We start from the raw sequence: 16,831 nt of genomic DNA, 5'->3' as shown, positions 1-16,831 counted from the left end.
TCCCCCTAGGCCTGCCCTATGTAAACTGGGCTAGCCAGGAGTGCTGTTTGCTCCTACTGAGGTCCTCACTCGGGTCCTTGGACCTTCCTTTGATCTATTTTCACTGGCTTTTCCCTTCAGTTGTCTTTTAGCCACTGCCATTCTGAACTCCTGTTTCCTATTCTAACTACCTAACAGAGCCATCCTCTCTGGTGTCTGCTATTTCCTTCTCTTGATAGATCCTTACTGAAGAGACAGTGTGGAAAAATATTACAGATCACATGTTCTTCAAAAGCATGAATGACTCATCTCAGGAGCACCAGGTGCCCTCACTACATGGGTAAGAGAACAAACAGGTGGACTTAGCTATGGAAACCAGTATGGAGGTTCTTGAAAAAGTTAAGAACAGGACTACTACATGAGGGCTTTCCTGGTGGCTCAGTGGTGAAGAGTCCACCTGCTAATGCAGGAGACATGGGTTCTACCCCTGGTCCAGGAAGATCCCATATGCCTTGGCGCAACTAAGCCTGTGTGCCACAACTACTGAGCCTATGCTCGAGAGCCGGGAAACTGCCGCTACTGAACCTGCGCGCCACAGCCGCTGACGCCTATGCACCCTAGAGCCTGTGCTCCACAGCAAGGGATGCTGCCACTATGAGAAGCCTGCACACTGCAACTAGACAGTGGCCTCGGCTTGCCACAACTAGAGAAAAGCCCGTGCAGCAGTGAAAAGCCAGCACAGCTAAAAATGAATGAAGAAAGAAAAGTATTTATCAAATAAATAAATAAAAACGTTAAAACATTCTGTATCACCCTGGTAGCTCAGCTGGTAAAGAATTTGCCTACAATGCAGGAGATCCTGGTTCGACCCCTGGATTGGGAAGATCCCCTGGAGGAGGGCATGGCAACCCACTCCAATATTTTTGCCTGGAGAATCCCCATGGACAGTGGGGCCTGGTGGGCTACAGTCCATGGGGTAGCAGAGTCAGACATGACTGAGCAACTAAGCGCAACACAGCACAGCACAGCATACTTGGAAAAAGAACCACTACCTGATACAACAATTCCACTTGTGGGTATATATCCAAAGGGAATGGAAACAGGATCCTGAAGAGACAGCTGCACTCTCATCTTTATAGCAGCGCTAGTCACAAAAGCTTCTCCAAAGGACTTCCCTGGTGGCTCAGACGGTAAAGCGTCTGTCTACAATGCGGGAGACCTGGGTTCAATCCCTGGGTTAGGAAGATCCCCTGGAGAAGGAAATGGCAATCCACTCCAGTACTACTGCCTGGAAAATCCCATGGACAGAGGAACCTGGTAGGCTACAGTCCTTGGGGTCACAAAGAGTCAGACACGACTGAGTGACTTCACTTTCACTTTAGTCACAAAAGCCAAGATACAGAAGCAACCTAAGAGACCATCAACTGATGAATGGATAAAAAAGATGTGGTACATAAACACATACAATGAACACTATTTGCCCCGAGAAAGAAGGAAATCCTGCCATTTGCAACAATACAGATGGTCCTTGAGGGCATTATGCTAAGTGAGATAAGTCAGGCAAAGAAAGACAAATACTTTATGATATCTCTTACATGTGGAATCTAAAAAAGGCAAAGTCACAAAAACAGAGGGTAGAGTGGTGGTTACTAGGGGCTGGGAGTTGGGGAACAGGAGAGACGTTAAGTGTACAAACTTGCAACTGGTAGACCAGTAAGTCCTGGGGACCTAATCACAGCATAGAGATTATAGACAATATCATAGTGTAAACATCAAACTCTTAAATATCTAAGATTTAAGAGACCAGATGTTAATTATTCCCACCATGAGAAAAGAAAATGATGTGACATTATAGAGGTGTTAACTAATGGTACAATGGCATCATATTGCAATATAGAAATGTATCATATCAGAGTAATGTACACTTCAAACTTCCACAAAATTACACACCAACTAGATCTCAAAAATTTTTTTTCAAGTAGGCATATGTTAGTGGAGGTGAGCTTTTGCTTAGGTAAAAACCCAGTAAAAATCAGAACCAAAATAACTAAACTGCTGATATTTTCCAATCATTTCCTTTGGGCAGGAACTGTGCTAAGTTCTCTATCCTTAGAAATTCTCAAGACTAGAACACATCAGAATAAAAAAACATTTGTCTTAAGTGTACGATGGAGCTGACAGTTTCAGCTTTATAGGAACAAATGATTTAGAAGTAGAACCACCTTTCAAGGTGGAAAAGAATTCACTTATTTACTATCACTCCTTCCGTCTTCTTGCTAAAGATTTGCAGTATCTTTAGGAAAATCCTTATTTCAGACTAGAAATAAGATCTAAACATTTATTATAGAAAAACTGGAAAAAGAGTAAAAACTTATTATAGTAAAATCTGAAGTTATAATAGCCAAAGGTTACCAAGATTTACCAAGTATCCTGCAAATATTAGGGCTTCCCTGGTGGCTCAAGATGGTCAAGAATCTGGGGAAGGGAGGTAGGAGGGGGTTCCGGATGGGGAACACATGTACACCCATGGCTGATTCATGTCAATGTATGGCAAAAACCAGTACAATACTGTAAAGTAATTAGCTTCCAATTAAAATAAATTTTAAAAAAATTAAAAAAAAAAAAAAAAAGATGGTCAAGAATCTGCCTGCAATGCGGGAGACCTGGGTTGGGAAGATCCCCTGGAGAAGAGATGGCAATCCATTCCAGTATTCTTGCCTGGAGAATCCCATGGACAGAAGGGCCTGGCAGGCTACAGTCCATGGGGTCGCAAAGAGCTGGATACAACTGAGTGACTAAGCACAGAGAACGGATAGGGATAAACAATGTTGTGGTTGTTGCAGGTGAACCGCGAAGGGACACAGCCATATGTATACATGTAGATGTGTGAACACTTTTAATTGATAAAGACAGCATCTTATTGTGTATACTACTTTATAGTCTCCCCCCCTTCATCTTTTACTTTCAACATTCCCCTGTATCATAAAAATTCTTCACAAACATGATTCTAAGAAAATATTCTATGTTTTAAATGAATGTATTATAATTTACTTAGTCACACTCCTCTGTTGGAATCACTATTTATCTCCATCTTCAATTTTTCACATTTAAACCGCAACAGTGACAAATATTAATTAAGCAATTACTCTGAGCCAGGCACCATGATTCATGTTTATTAACTTGCTTTATAATTCATTTCATCACTAATGCTCAGATGAACATCTAATATATAATGTTATGCCTCTCCATTTAATTTTTTTAAATTTTAATCTCTTGGTGAAGCTTTATTTGTATAGATCTTGCTTATTTCCTATGTTTATTTCTGGTATTTAACATTTTATTTGCTATTTGTGACTATGCCAGTATTTTGATCTACTGAGTCACCGATACTGAAATCCTAATTTTAGAATGTGTCTTTTCTTTAAAACATCTATTCCCTCTTTCAAAACCAGCCTCATCTTCACTATCCCTTTATCCCTGGTCCATATTTGGCCAATGCTAAGTAAGTAAGTTTTCTCCCTTTCAGTCTCTCTGCCTCTCTGTTCCTCTCTCCCTCTTCTCTCTCACACACATACACACTCACATACCTGTGCAAACTTAACATCAATGCCTAAACATAATCTGAGATACTTAAACGTCCAGGTGTAACAGTTCACTTTACATAGATCAGTATTGTCTTAGATCCCAGACTCCTAGATAGCAAGTTCTAGGATGGATACGGGCATTCAGTGAACATTTTTAGTAATAATGCTTGTGTTTTCAGAGGACTCTGGAATTTGTTTTGATTTTGCTTGTGTCTAAGTTTTTCTGCCTAAAGGTAGTGCTGGGGATTCAAAGACTAGACTTTCAGATCATAAGGCATGTGTCCTCATCATCGCCATTCATCCATTCAAGATGGTCTATCATCTTCTTGGGCTTCTGGGCTGTTGCTCTTCATAAATATCTTCACAGACAAGTGAATAATTGTCCTTTTGCCTATCGCTAAAATAAAACTAGAGAGAAATTCTGCCAGGCTTGATTGAGAGTATTACACAAATGCTTCTTATATGGATGGGGCAAGTCTATTCAAAGAAAAAGCTCTCAGGACATCAAAGCTGTGTTCCTATCAAAGGGCAAACCTAGCTATCTGATTTTAATGCTTCAAGAGGCCAGACTGTGAACTTTACGGTGGTGATGACCATCAGGTTTCACTTTTGTCCACTAGGGTCACCTTTGCAAGCCTGTTTCTTCATGGATAAGTGGAAATAACAGCTTTCTTGTGTATCTCCCTGGAATTTTGAGAAACAAATACAACTGTATCCATGAGAAAATGCTTTGAGAAGTAAATACTTACGGACAAATGTAATAAGAATAATAATGGCAATACCACAGTGTCAAAATTATCTAGAACAAAGAACAAATGAAATTATCAGAAGAGGGAGGTAACTATAGGGGGTGTTCTTTAGTTTGGGGAATAGAAGGCAAAAGAAACAAGAGAGTCAAGTTTCTGAATTCCATATGTAGGAAAAAAGATAATGAGGGAGGAAGACCATCAGCAAAACTCTGGTTAGTGAGATCCATTACAAATATGTGTTGAGAACAATATAAAAAAATTTAAAAATGAGAACATCTAAACAGATATTTCTTTCATACAAATGGCCAACAGGCACATGAAAAGTTGCTCAACATTGCTAATTACTGTAGAAATGCAAATCAAAACTACAATGAGGTATAATCTCATACCACTCAGAATAGCCATCATCAAAAGGTCTACAAATAATAAATGCTGGAGAGTGTGGAGAAAAGGGAACCCTCTTACACTGTTGGTGGGAACGTAAACTGGTGCAACCACTATGGAGAAGAGTATGGAGGTTCCCTAAAAAATTAAAAATAGAACTACCATATGATCCAGCAACCACACTCCTGGGCATATATCTGGAAAAGATGAAAACTCTAATTCAAAAAGATACACGCACCTCAATGTTCATAGCAGCACTACTTACAACAGCCAAGACATGGAAGAAACCTATATGTCCATCAACAGATGAATGGGTAAAGATGTTGTGTATGTAAACACACACACACAGATGTATAGATACAATGGAATAAAATATTACTGAGCCACAAAAAAGAATGAAATAATGCCATCTGCAGCAGTACGGATGGACCTAGAGATGATCACTCTAGGTATGTGAAGTCAGAGAAAGACCATTTATCACTTATGTGTAGGAGTTTTAAAAAATGATACAAGTGAACTTACATACAAAATAGAAAGAAACTCACAGACATAGAAAACAAACTTACTTACAGCTACGAAAGGGGAAAAAGACAAAAATTGGGAATCTGGGTTTAACAGATGCACACTACGGTATATAATACACAGAAGAACTATACAAAAAAGATCTTCATGACCCAGATAACCTGAAATGTGAAGTTAAGTTAGCCTTAGGAAGCATCACTACAAAGCTAGTGGAAGTGACAGAATTTCAGTTGAGCTATTTCAAATTCTAAAAGATGATGTGAAAATGCTGCACTCAATATGCCAGCAAATTTGGAAAACTCAGCAGTGGCCACAGGACTAGAAAAGGTCAGTTTTCATTCCAATCCCAAAGAAAGGCAATGCCAAAGAATGTTCAAATTACCACACAATTGCACCTATCTCACATACTAGCAAAGTAATGCTTCAAGCCAGACTTCAACAGTAAGTGAACCATGAACTTCCAGATGTTCAAGGTGGATTTAGAAATGGCAGAGGAACCAGAGATCAAATTGCCAACATCCATTGGATCATCAAAAAAGCAAGAGGTCCAGAAAAACATCTATTTCTGCTTTATTGACTACGCCAAAGCCTTTGACTGTGTGGATCACTGAAAACTGTGCAAAACTCTTAAAGAGATGGGAATACCAGACCACCTGGTATTCTAACTGTATGCAGGTCAAGAAGCAACAGTTAGAACTGGGCATGGAACAACAGACTGCTTCCAAATCGCTAAAGGAGTACGTCAAGGCTGTATATTGTCACCCTGCTTATTTAACTTACATGCAGAGTACATCACACGAAATGCCAGGCAGGATGAAGTACAAGCTGGAATCAAGATTGCCAGGAGAAATATCAATAACCTCAGATACACAGATGACACCATCCTTATGGCAGAAAGTGAAGAAGAACTAAAGAGCTTGATGAAAGTGAAAGAGAGTGAAAAAGTTGGCTTAAAACACAACATTCAGAAAACTAAGATCATGGCATCTGGTCCCATCAATTCATGGCAAACAGATGGGGAAACAATGGAAACAGTGAGAGATTTTATTTTCTTGGGCTCCAAAATCACTGCAGATGGTGACTGCAGCCATGAAATTAAAAGACTTGCTTGCTCCTTGGAAGAAAAGCTATGATCAACCTGGACAGCGTATTAAAAAGCAGAGACATTACTTTGCCGACAAAGGTCCATCTAGTCAAGGCTATGGTTTCTCCAGTAGTCATGTATGGATGTGAGAGTTGGACTATAAAGAAAGCTGAGCACCAAAGAATTGATGCTTTTGAATTGTGGTGTTGGAGAAGACTCTTGAGAATCCCTTGGACTGCAAGGAGATCCAACCAGTCCATTCTGAAGGAGATCAGTCCTGGGATTTCTTTGGAAGGAATGATGCTAAAGCTGCAACTCTAATACTTCGGCCACTTGATGCGAAGAACTGACTCACTGGAAAAGACCCTGATGCTGGGAAAGATTGAAGGCGGGAGAAGAAGAGGATGACAGAGGATGAGATGGTTGGATGGCATCACCGACTTGATGGACATGAGTTTGAGTAAACTCCGGGAGGCGGTGATGGATAGGGAGGCCTGGTGTGCTGCAGTCCATCGGTCGTAAAGAGTCAGACACGACTGAGCGACTGAACTGAACTATATATAACAAAGACCTATGATATTGTACAAGGAACTATATTCAACATCTTGTAATAATCTACAATGGAAAAAAGTCTGAGAAAGAATATATACATACATACACAGACACACACATATATACACACAAACATAAAACTGAATCACTTTTGCTGTATACCTGAAACTTTATTTATACCTCAATAAAAAAAAATAAAAGGACAAGATCTGATCAGGAAAAAAAAAAAAACCAATTTTGCTGGGAAAAAGGTGGAGAGGTGGGTCTCTAGACAAGAACATTAGTGAGGGAACATTATTCTTGTTCTATCAACAGTGGGTCAACTCATTAAAAGGAGAACCAATGTATCACTAAGAACAGTATTTTTGTGTTCTGTGGTATATTAGCCTTAAAATCAAAAGATGCTTAGCAACATGCTTAGTAAATGCACCATGCTACATTTTTCTGACCAAGAGCCACAAGAAACAGTGGTTGGTCAAAGGTTTCAGGAGACTCCCAAGGAAAGGAAACAGTACGCTTTTGCTTAACTTAGTATTTGTGTTCTCAATCCACCCCTCCCATATTCCTTACTTCTTTTTAAAAAATAAACTTGTTAATATTGGGCAGAACCGATTATTTGAGAAGAGTGGATTTAGAAAATCTGGTTTAATTCTTGAACTTGCAAAAATGGAAACTTCAGGTGTATTCAGGTTCCTGCACTGAAAGCATCATACTTCTGGAAAAGCAGCTTTGAATGGAAGAAGATCAGTTGAGAGCAGAAACCAATTTCCAAAGGTGGATCCATTGGCCTGTGGTCTGGGGATGTTGGTGGGTGCCAGACGAGCCAGGAAAACTATCCTTGGGAAGCAAGCCGTGGCTAACTTCTCAGCAACCCCTGGCATTAGCCTGACTTTCCTGGATGTTTTTCAAAAAAGTTTTGGCAGAAATGCAGAACACAGAGGGGAAGGGAAGGCAATCCTCAGAGATAAAGGTAGAAACACATTTAGGCCTCTGGGGCCATTCATTCATTCATTCATCCATCCATCCATCCATTCATCAAACATACGTTACTTACTAACCACGTGCTCAGCATTATGCTAAGTGCTGTGGCCAATAGTGCAGCTTCAAGAGGCTCACAGACACAAACTGGTGCAAAGAAGGAAAAGTACCCTGAGAGAAATCTATTCAAATTGTAGGCTGAGGGTGAGGGCAAGAGGGTAATCAAGAAGGACTTCACAAAGGAGGCGGTTTTTTCGGCTGAACTTTGAAAGAGGAGTGAAACCTGCATTTTAACAAGCACCTCAAGTGGTTAAATTTTGAAAAGCACTGTTCTAGGATATGAGTCCTCCTACCTGGCCTTCTCTTGAAGACTATTTAAAGGTGTCTTCCAAAGTCACCATTAAAATTCATTATAAATCAGATGCAGTTTGCTTATAAATTCATGATAAACTGCACCTCAGCCATGGCATGTTTCACCAACTATTTTAACAGCTGCTGTTTTGTTACCTAGGCAATGTTTAACAACTCTAGGAGGGACTTTTTTTTTTTTAACAATAACAAAAAACACCTTTACTATGTAAATTTTCAAGCATATTAAAAATCAACAGAACAATACAACACATCTACCCAGCTTTAACAACCACCCATTAGTGGCCAATCTTGTTTTTGTTATAAGAAAGTCATTATAAAATTTTATCAGTAAATTAAAGTGACATTCAAAATGTGTTTTCTTTTCTAGGAACACACAGATTAACATCTTGTACCTCTAATAATCTAGGACTTACTAGATTGAAAGGATCTATTGAAAGGACCCCAATAGCAGTTTAAAATCTATATTCCCAAATTCCAAATGTCAGTGGCCACCCTCTGCCACATACTGGGGAAACTTGTGAAAGTAGCCATCAAGGCAGGGGTTGCCTGGGCCATGTGCATATTGTCATCTGAAACCATCTTAACACTCTTCAGAGCTTCAAGTGGAGGAAATCGTAAGGAATAAGTCCCAAGTATCCATAATATTGATATTCTACTTCTTAGCTGACAATAATGTAGAAAGAGCCACAGAAAGAAGACAGAAATCAACTGAGGACCCAAAGAACTATAATACTTAGAGTTTCAACTTACAAGCGATGGCAAGCATCCTGGGTAAGCTACCTGAACCAGGATCTGTTATTTCCAAACTCTGCCTTGATCACTGAAAACAAACAAACAAAACCCCCAAACCCCACACAAGTAATAGCTCTCTTCTGAACCTATGAAAATCCAGTTGAAACCCAGTTTCGACGGACAAGCCCTGGTGGAGCCTGGGTTAGATAGAAAGAATATCCAGTTTGGTCTGTCTTTCATTCTGTGGATATTTACTTTCTTTTTGACCACAGACTTTGTCTTCTAGAGCAGGTGTGGTCAGGTTCTGGGCAGGGCTGTGCCTTACTGTGTCAGCCCATGACCAGATCATGGATTTTGACAATGGCTTCAGATCGATCATCCCTTATCAACTGCATCTTCTACTGGTTTATGAAACCTGCTGCCTTGTTTTGAGGATTTCTCTTTGCCTTTTTTGGGTGTGTTGGAGCTGTTTCCTTGATCTGTTGTCTTTATGTTCCCTGATTTACTTCCTTGTATTAGGGGAGCACATCCTCCCATAGCTTTCTAAGAAAAGGTATATGTCGGATTTCTTTTTGAGATCTTGAATGGCTGTAATTAATGTTTACCATTAGATCACAGCAGTTATTTATTCCAGTGACACATTTACTTGTCATTGCTTTTATTTTTTAATCAAATTCACTAGTCTCAATAAAAACAGAAAAAGCTACTGGAACAGGTAATGGCTTGTATCCCTAAAATATATGCATACTTCATCTTTAATACTAAATTCTAGCTGTGTTTTAGGTAATGCCACAAAATCATTTAAATTTTACTATTTAATTTCCACAACAGTACCTGACTTGGTACCCTCGCAACCCTTGTTTTACAGGATTAAGAAATCAAGCCTCAGAAAGGCTGAAACAGTTGCATGAGGTTACAGATGTAGCAAAAAGCACAAAAGGCTTTGAACCTCACTGTTTGGTACCTGGACAGACTCTGTGGGTGTGAGGAAGAAATTCTGTTGAAAGAAGGTTTATAATTCACCTAATTAAAATTCATTGGCTATTATATATTCATACTTAGAGTGACCAAATTGACTCACCTATGCAAAAGACTTTATCATATCATAAAAATGGAAACTTGGCATGGACTTGCTTTCGGTCTCTTGAGCCAGGTAGCAAATTCCAGCTACAAAACTAATATTAATAGATGGAGATCTCAACCGAAATTTGCCAACACTCTTGCAAGTTTTTTCTTGCAGATCTAGGAGGGGAGAGACCTTGCTGATCTTATTTATCACTTAATAAAGGTAAAGGAGTATACCAATGCCTGGAGTGTTAGTTGCTCAGTTGTGTCAAACTCCTTGCAACCTCATGGACTGTAGCCTGCCAGGGTCCTCTGTCCATGGAATTCTCTAGCTAAGAATACTGGAGTAGCCATTCCCTTTCCAGGGGCTCTTCCTGACCCAGGGATTGAACCCACATCTCCTACATTGCAGGCAGATTCTTTACCTTCTGAGAAACCAGGAAAGCCCAGGGAAGTGTGGAAGAGCCTGGCATTTAGTAACAGTGCTCAACAAATATTTGTTGAATGAACAACCAATCTTTCTCCAGGGTAAAAGTCATATGGACAGTCTCCACATTCCATCTTTCATATGGAATAAACAGATAGCCTGGAATGGGCGGGAGTACAATGAATGAGATCTTAAAACCACTCCGGGCTCTACTTCCCAAGTCGTGTACCCCATCTGTATGGAAGAGGAGTGCTATTTTCAAATCCACACGTGTAATATGGGATAGCAGTGATCCAGCCTGCAGGAAGTTCATGAGATATGTGTCCCTGAAACTGAGTATAGGTTTAAGTGTACTTTTTTTTTTATATATATATATTTTTTTTTATGTGGACCACTTTTAAAGTCTTTATTGAATATGCTACAAGACTGCTTCTGTTTCATGTTTTGATTTTTTTGGCTCTGAGGCTCCCTGACCAGGGATGGAAACTGCACCCCCTACAGTGGAAGGTGAAACCACGGGGACCACCAGGGAAGTCCCTAAATGCACCTTCAACAAATAGACGTTAATACTTGGGGAAGCAAAGACTTCCATGTCCCTGCCTCTGGCAATGCTTGACCCACCAATGTTCTGACATGACAAGCCATACCAATTCTCTTCAGTGGTGAACTCCTCACAACCCCCAGGACTCCCTTAGTTCTGCCCGGGATGGTGGAAAGACCACAGGTGCCAACAGCCTGAAGAACACTCTTCTCAAATGTGTATTTTTCAAAGAGGCTTTATGATTCCCTAGCACCTACTTCAACTTTGTAATTTGACAGAAGGCTTTTCAGACTTGATTTAATAAATAAAGATATTGATTGTTTTGAGATTCCTGGCTCTTTTTACAGTTCTGGGAATGAATTATATTGAGCCTTGTCAATATTTATGTCAGTTTGCATTATCTCCCTGTGTTTCTTGACTGGAGTGCTATTGATGTTTGGGGTGGGTCAGTTCTTCATTGGGAGAACAGTCTCTAGCATTGCAGGATATTAATATTCTTAGCCCTTCCCCCCAAATGTCTGTAGCGCCCCAAATCACTGATATACAGGCATTTCCCACATAGTTCCAAGCACCTCCAGGGCAATGGCACCACTATTTAGTGCCTCAACTGATCACAAATTACAGATGACTGAGATTTGAAAATAGCCACGATTGAACATCACCAGATTCCCCAGGGAAAGCATACACCTGGCAGTTGGTCAGCCATCCTCCTCCTATGCACCCTTCCGCTTCCTCTTTATCCTTTAGAGTCTTTATTATGAAACCTGTCAAACTGAGTTCTGCACTGTTTCAAAGGGAAAATGCTTCCAGTACCTTAGAGGGAGCACAATTTGGAGAGTGTAGGAAGCTTAGTTTGACGTTAGTTTGACGTTCTGTTTGTTTTCATACATGACATATGATGTTTCCAGGCTCCAAATCTATCCATCTGTCTGACAGTTATTGCCTATATCGAGTGCAACGCTGGTGGCTTAACACACTTTTACTCTCTTTTATCCTTACAACATTTTTGCTGCCTCTTAAAATGCTTTTTATATTCCCACTTTCTAGATGAAGAAGCCAACACTTTAAAAGGGTATACATAAAGCTGATCCACTTCATTGTACAGAATAAACATAACACTATAAAGCAATTATACTTCAGCAAAAAAAAAAGGTATGAAACTTGGCCAGTCAACTTTCTGATTCCAATATCTACTTTCTGACAATAGGATGGTCTCTTGCTGTAAATCTAGTGAAAAAAAGTTTTGCAGAAGGGAATGGAAATAGGAGGGCCAGAAAAAGGTTTCTATTCAAAGCACATAGAAGTCTTATCCCCCAGGACACAGCAAGTGGCATCATTAGCGTCCAACCTGTCACCACCAGCTGGAGCTCCAGCCCATCTCAGATGAATGTGGGATGGGGGGGGGGGGCAGGGGGAGCCTCTGCAGGCACTTTTCTACTTGGCACTCGGAAAGGAGTAAATTGGCTGTTGACTCATTAATAAACCAGGACAGAGTGTGGGCACCAATACCAGTCAATTCTCTGCTACCGCCTAGAGAATTTGGCTGCTACAACCTCCCCTTTCTGCTTTGCTGCAAAAAACCATCCCAGACCGGATATCTCAGAAGAGGAAGGAAGAGAGGAAACTGACTGGTTGGTCCTAAGGAAACTGATACGGTGGTTCCGGGGTTCCAGCACGGATAAAGTAGCAGGAGGAGAGCAGACATTGTGACCCATTAACACCATTCATACATTCATACATTCATTCACTTCATAATACTTATTGGGCATCTACCACCAGCCAGATTTTCTTCTAGGTGAAGCTACACCAACAAAAAAACAACAAACAAATACCCCTGCCCTCATTGAGCTTATATTCTAATGAGGGGACACAGACAATAAGCATATTAATACATGGAATAATATATTACACAGAAATAAGTACTCTGAGCAAAAAATTACAGGGAAGGGAGAACAGAGCTTGTGAGTGTGTGTGTGGGGGTAGGGAGGTTGATTTTAAAAGTGATCAGAGAAGCTCTCAGCAAGTGACATGTGAGTAAAGATCTAAGGGCACCACCATGCTGGGCCCTGTTCCAAGAGGTTCCCACTTTATCTCATTAATACAACAACCCTGAGAAATATGGCTATGATTATCGCAACTTCACAAAGAGGCAGAGGTGAAGAGAGATGCAGTGATTTCTGGAGATCATACAGCTAGTACATGATGGAACTAGGATTTGAACTCAGGCGGTCTGAAGTTCAGTGGCTGAACACTTGAATGTTGGTGCAGACAGCCTACAAATGTGGTATGAGAGGGCAAGCTGTGAGTGCAAATGAGGCCTCTGTGTGCACCTAGGAAGCCAGTACAGTGCCACCCATGGGCAACTGTGGGTGGACTTGCAGGGGGGAAGCGGGTAGAGGCTCTTGATCTTTACGGAGTTTACTGGGACTCTCCTGTCTTCGAGAGTCTGCGGCTGGGAAGCTGGGTCTGGCGAGGTGGGTGGGAGGGGGAGGGAGCTCGCTGCAGGGTTGTCCTGGGCCAGCTGCCCCAGTCAATAAGGTTAGGACCTCACCAGAGCTCCTCGCCCACCGGGGTTCTCACAGAGCTCCTACCTGGGCAGTTGAAGAAGGTAGTGCAAGTGAGCTCAGGAAGTAGCACCAGCTGCTTCTACTGCAGAGAGGCACAGAGTTCGCAGAGGCCAGCAAAAAGGACGAGCTGCACGGAGTGCAGGAGTTCCCCAGTGCATTCCCGGGCCTGGAGGGGCGCCTGGGAGCCTTTGGGGGACGGCAGGAGAGGTGCAGAGAGTCTGACACGACTGAGCGACTGAACTGAAGAGAGGCGCAGGTAGGGTCCTGTGCAGCCAGTGAGAGAGGAACGACTACGTGCTGGGGTAGAAAGAGTAAGAGAGAGGAGAGAGCGGCACAGGGTGCACGGAAGAAATGCCTGGAGAGGGAGCAAGCTCACTGGAATAGAGGGACCAAGAGGTGCGGAAGAGAGTGAAGAAGAGTCAGCTGGCGGAGGCAGAAGCACAAAGGAACTGGTGTCCCAGAGAGGGCTTACTCAAGTGTGGGACCAGGGATCTAGAAGACATTGGGAATCGCTTAGGGACCCTCAGAGAGTGGCCCAGGCGGCGCCCCAGGAGCAGCAAAGACAAGACTATGTGCTAAAAAATACAGACGGTGCTGCCTTTTGAGACCCGGAGCAAGGGAGAGGCAAGGAGGGCGCTGAGTCTGCGCGCTCAGAGAATGGGGTGCGCTGTTGCTGTTAGAGTGGTGCGCTTTGAGGCTCCAGAAAAAAAGGTTGAGAAGAAGTGGATGGGCGCCCAAGAATGTCGGAGGAGGCGGGAGGGAAGCCAGAAAGTCCAAGGAAGAACTTGCTTGGGTTGGAGAGAATGCACAGCACTGCTGGAAGTGGAAAGCTGCCCCGGGGGAGGCTTGGTCAGGGTTCTGAGCACCACCGGAGCACAAATGAGGCGCTGATGGTTGGAGGGAGAGTGCGGAGAGTCTGAGAAAGGTGAGCAGAGGACAGAAAAGCCCCAGTGCCCCGGGCAGTGAAGAAGGGAGCGGTGAAGAGCGGAGAGTGTGAGGAGTCCCCTCGAGGGGGTCCTGCCGCTCGGGTCTTCTGTGCCTGGCTGCTGCGGGTCCTAATTTACTCACCATAATGGAGAAGACTAAAGCCACGATGTTGATAGGGTACGCGGGGCAAAAACACGCGACGATGGCAAGCCACAGGTAGTTTTGGGGCTTGGGCACGTCCTCCTCTGTCTTGTCATCGTCGGTGTTGGCCTCGGGACTGCTATCCAAAGCCCTCTTGAAGTCCGAGCTGGGAGCGTACTGAGACATGGGCGAGGTCGGCGGTGCCGGAAGGCGCAAGAGCGCACGGTCGGCGGCGCGGTCTGGGGCTTTGGCCGCAGGCTCCTGACGAGTCGCTGAAAAGCCAGTGGCTCGGGACTCCCGGGAGACGTAATCTCACCCCTTCTGCGCCTTCCACTTGCACCTGCCTGGGCTCAGGGACCTGGGCCAAGAGCCTCCGGCACCGGAGGGAGGGAGCGAGCCAGCGAGGGCGTGGGGGAGGCAGCGGGGGAGGAGAGAGGGAGCCAGCCAGCCTGAGAAACAGGGGAAAGGCACCCCTTGAGGACACACTCAGGGGCCATCAAGCAGACACAAAGATTTACAGGTTAAGAGTCTTACAGGGAAGGGAAAGGGAAGACCCTTTACATGGCAGACTAACTGACCTACAGGCTGAAGATGACCAGCTCCTCTTTTAAAGCAGTTGAATTTGAGTTCATTCAGCATCACAGGAGGTGACCCAACTCTATCCAGTTGCGCACCCAGCCCTACCCAGGAGGTAGCAGACTTACTACTTCCTCTTGACTTTAATGACTTGCTTTCCCTGCTCTATGATTCTTTTTCTAAGAGTTTGAACACTGAGCCTCACTGATTTATCTTCCCCAACAGGTGGGCAGGGAGCAAGGTGCTCAGTTTGGGGCACCTAACATCACTGAGGGGGTGTGTCGACAGGTAGCGGGCACCACCCAGGCAGGGCCTATCCCGGTACCCTCTACTTTCTCCCAAGTGTGCCGTCAAGGAGTCCTTCTCCTCTCCACTTTTCCACCTTGGAGGAGAGAGAAGCAGGTATATCTAACTTGTGCAGACAACCCAGGTGGTTACCTGGGATGGAAAGGAGAGAGAGGGATCCACTTTGGTAACTGGAGTGAAGGTAGCTGAGATAGATGAGCAGTCTGAGCAATTCATGAAAGATGGTATAGACCAGAACTGGGGCTCCAAACCAGATGTAGTGGGGAAATAATCACATCTGAGTTGAATGACCTCAGAAAAATTCCCTCACCTTGCTGACGGCCAATGTTTTCGTCCAAAAGAAATAACAACAACTGTGGAATAATGAGAGTCCCTGCCTCATCACAGATATTGTTAAATACTATGAGACTGCATGTTAAGTCAGGAGATTCTAAGTGTTCAATAAATTTTACCTATTATTAGGATGATATTTTCCCCAAATATAGTTATTATAGGGCTTCTCAGGTGGCGCTAGTGGTAAAGAACCCACCTGCCAATGCAGGAGACACAGGTTCAATCCCTGGGTTGGGAAGACCCCCTGGAGGAGGAAATGGCAACCCACTCCAGTATTCTTGCCTGGAGAATCCCATGGACAGAGGAGCCTGGTGGGCTACAGTTCATGGGGTCTCAAAGAGTCGGACACAACTGAAGCTACTTAGCACAGACACGTATAGTATCTCAAACCCAGTATCTCTTGCTGTAAACAATTCATGAAAAATTCAGCTAGTATGAGTTGGCAGGACCACAAAGAAATGCAAATAATTTTAGTGTGCAAGTCTCAAAAGCAGTTGCTCACACCATCACATGGAGAAATGAGATGCGATGAGGAAGCGGTATGCATTCACCAACTCAGAACATAAACTGATTGATGGTCTGGGATGTTCTCACTCATTGCATAGCCCTCTCTGATTTGAATATCTACCTCCCTCACTGGATGGCAAACTCCCTGAGAGAGGGAACTGCCTTGCTCATCATTGTGTCAACACTTGGCACATATCTATATTTTGTAATAAACATGTGCTTAGCATAGCTTTCTGGGTGAACATATGAAGATGACACATCACTTATATGGGGAATCTTAAAAAAAATGATACAAATGAACTTATTTACAAAACAGAAATAGATTCACAGACATAGAAAACAAACTTATATGGTTCCCAAAGGGGATAGCAGGAGATCCCATTGTGGGGGAAGAGATAAATTAGGAGTTTGATATTAACATATACAAACTACTATATATAAAACAGATAATTGTAACAAAAGCCTACTGTATAAGCACAGGGAACTATATTCAGTATCATGTTAA

The 16,831-nt window shown here is 42.8% G+C and overlaps 1 protein-coding gene across 2 annotated transcripts in view; it reads right to left on the bottom strand.

Annotated features, from left to right (window-relative positions):
- Positions 1-14,932, bottom strand: part of TMEM233 (transmembrane protein 233) — a 53,081-nt gene extending 38,149 nt beyond the window's left edge. The window contains exon 1 of one of the 2 annotated variants that reach the window (XM_027566746.1): positions 14,605-14,932. In XM_027566746.1, the coding sequence (XP_027422547.1) occupies positions 14,605-14,790 (186 nt within the window). In that variant the 5' untranslated portion in view covers positions 14,791-14,932. The remainder of the gene's footprint in view (positions 1-14,604) is intronic. The other variant, XM_027566745.1, reaches the window with a different exon arrangement.
- Positions 14,933-16,831: the final 1,899 nt, after the last annotated feature.

This window comes from Bos indicus x Bos taurus, chromosome 17 (genome assembly GCF_003369695.1).
Source record: "Bos indicus x Bos taurus breed Angus x Brahman F1 hybrid chromosome 17, Bos_hybrid_MaternalHap_v2.0, whole genome shotgun sequence".
Taxonomy (NCBI): Eukaryota; Metazoa; Chordata; class Mammalia; order Artiodactyla; family Bovidae; genus Bos; species Bos indicus x Bos taurus.
Note: the sequence above shows the minus strand (reverse complement) of the source record. Positions and strands in the feature narration are given on the sequence as shown.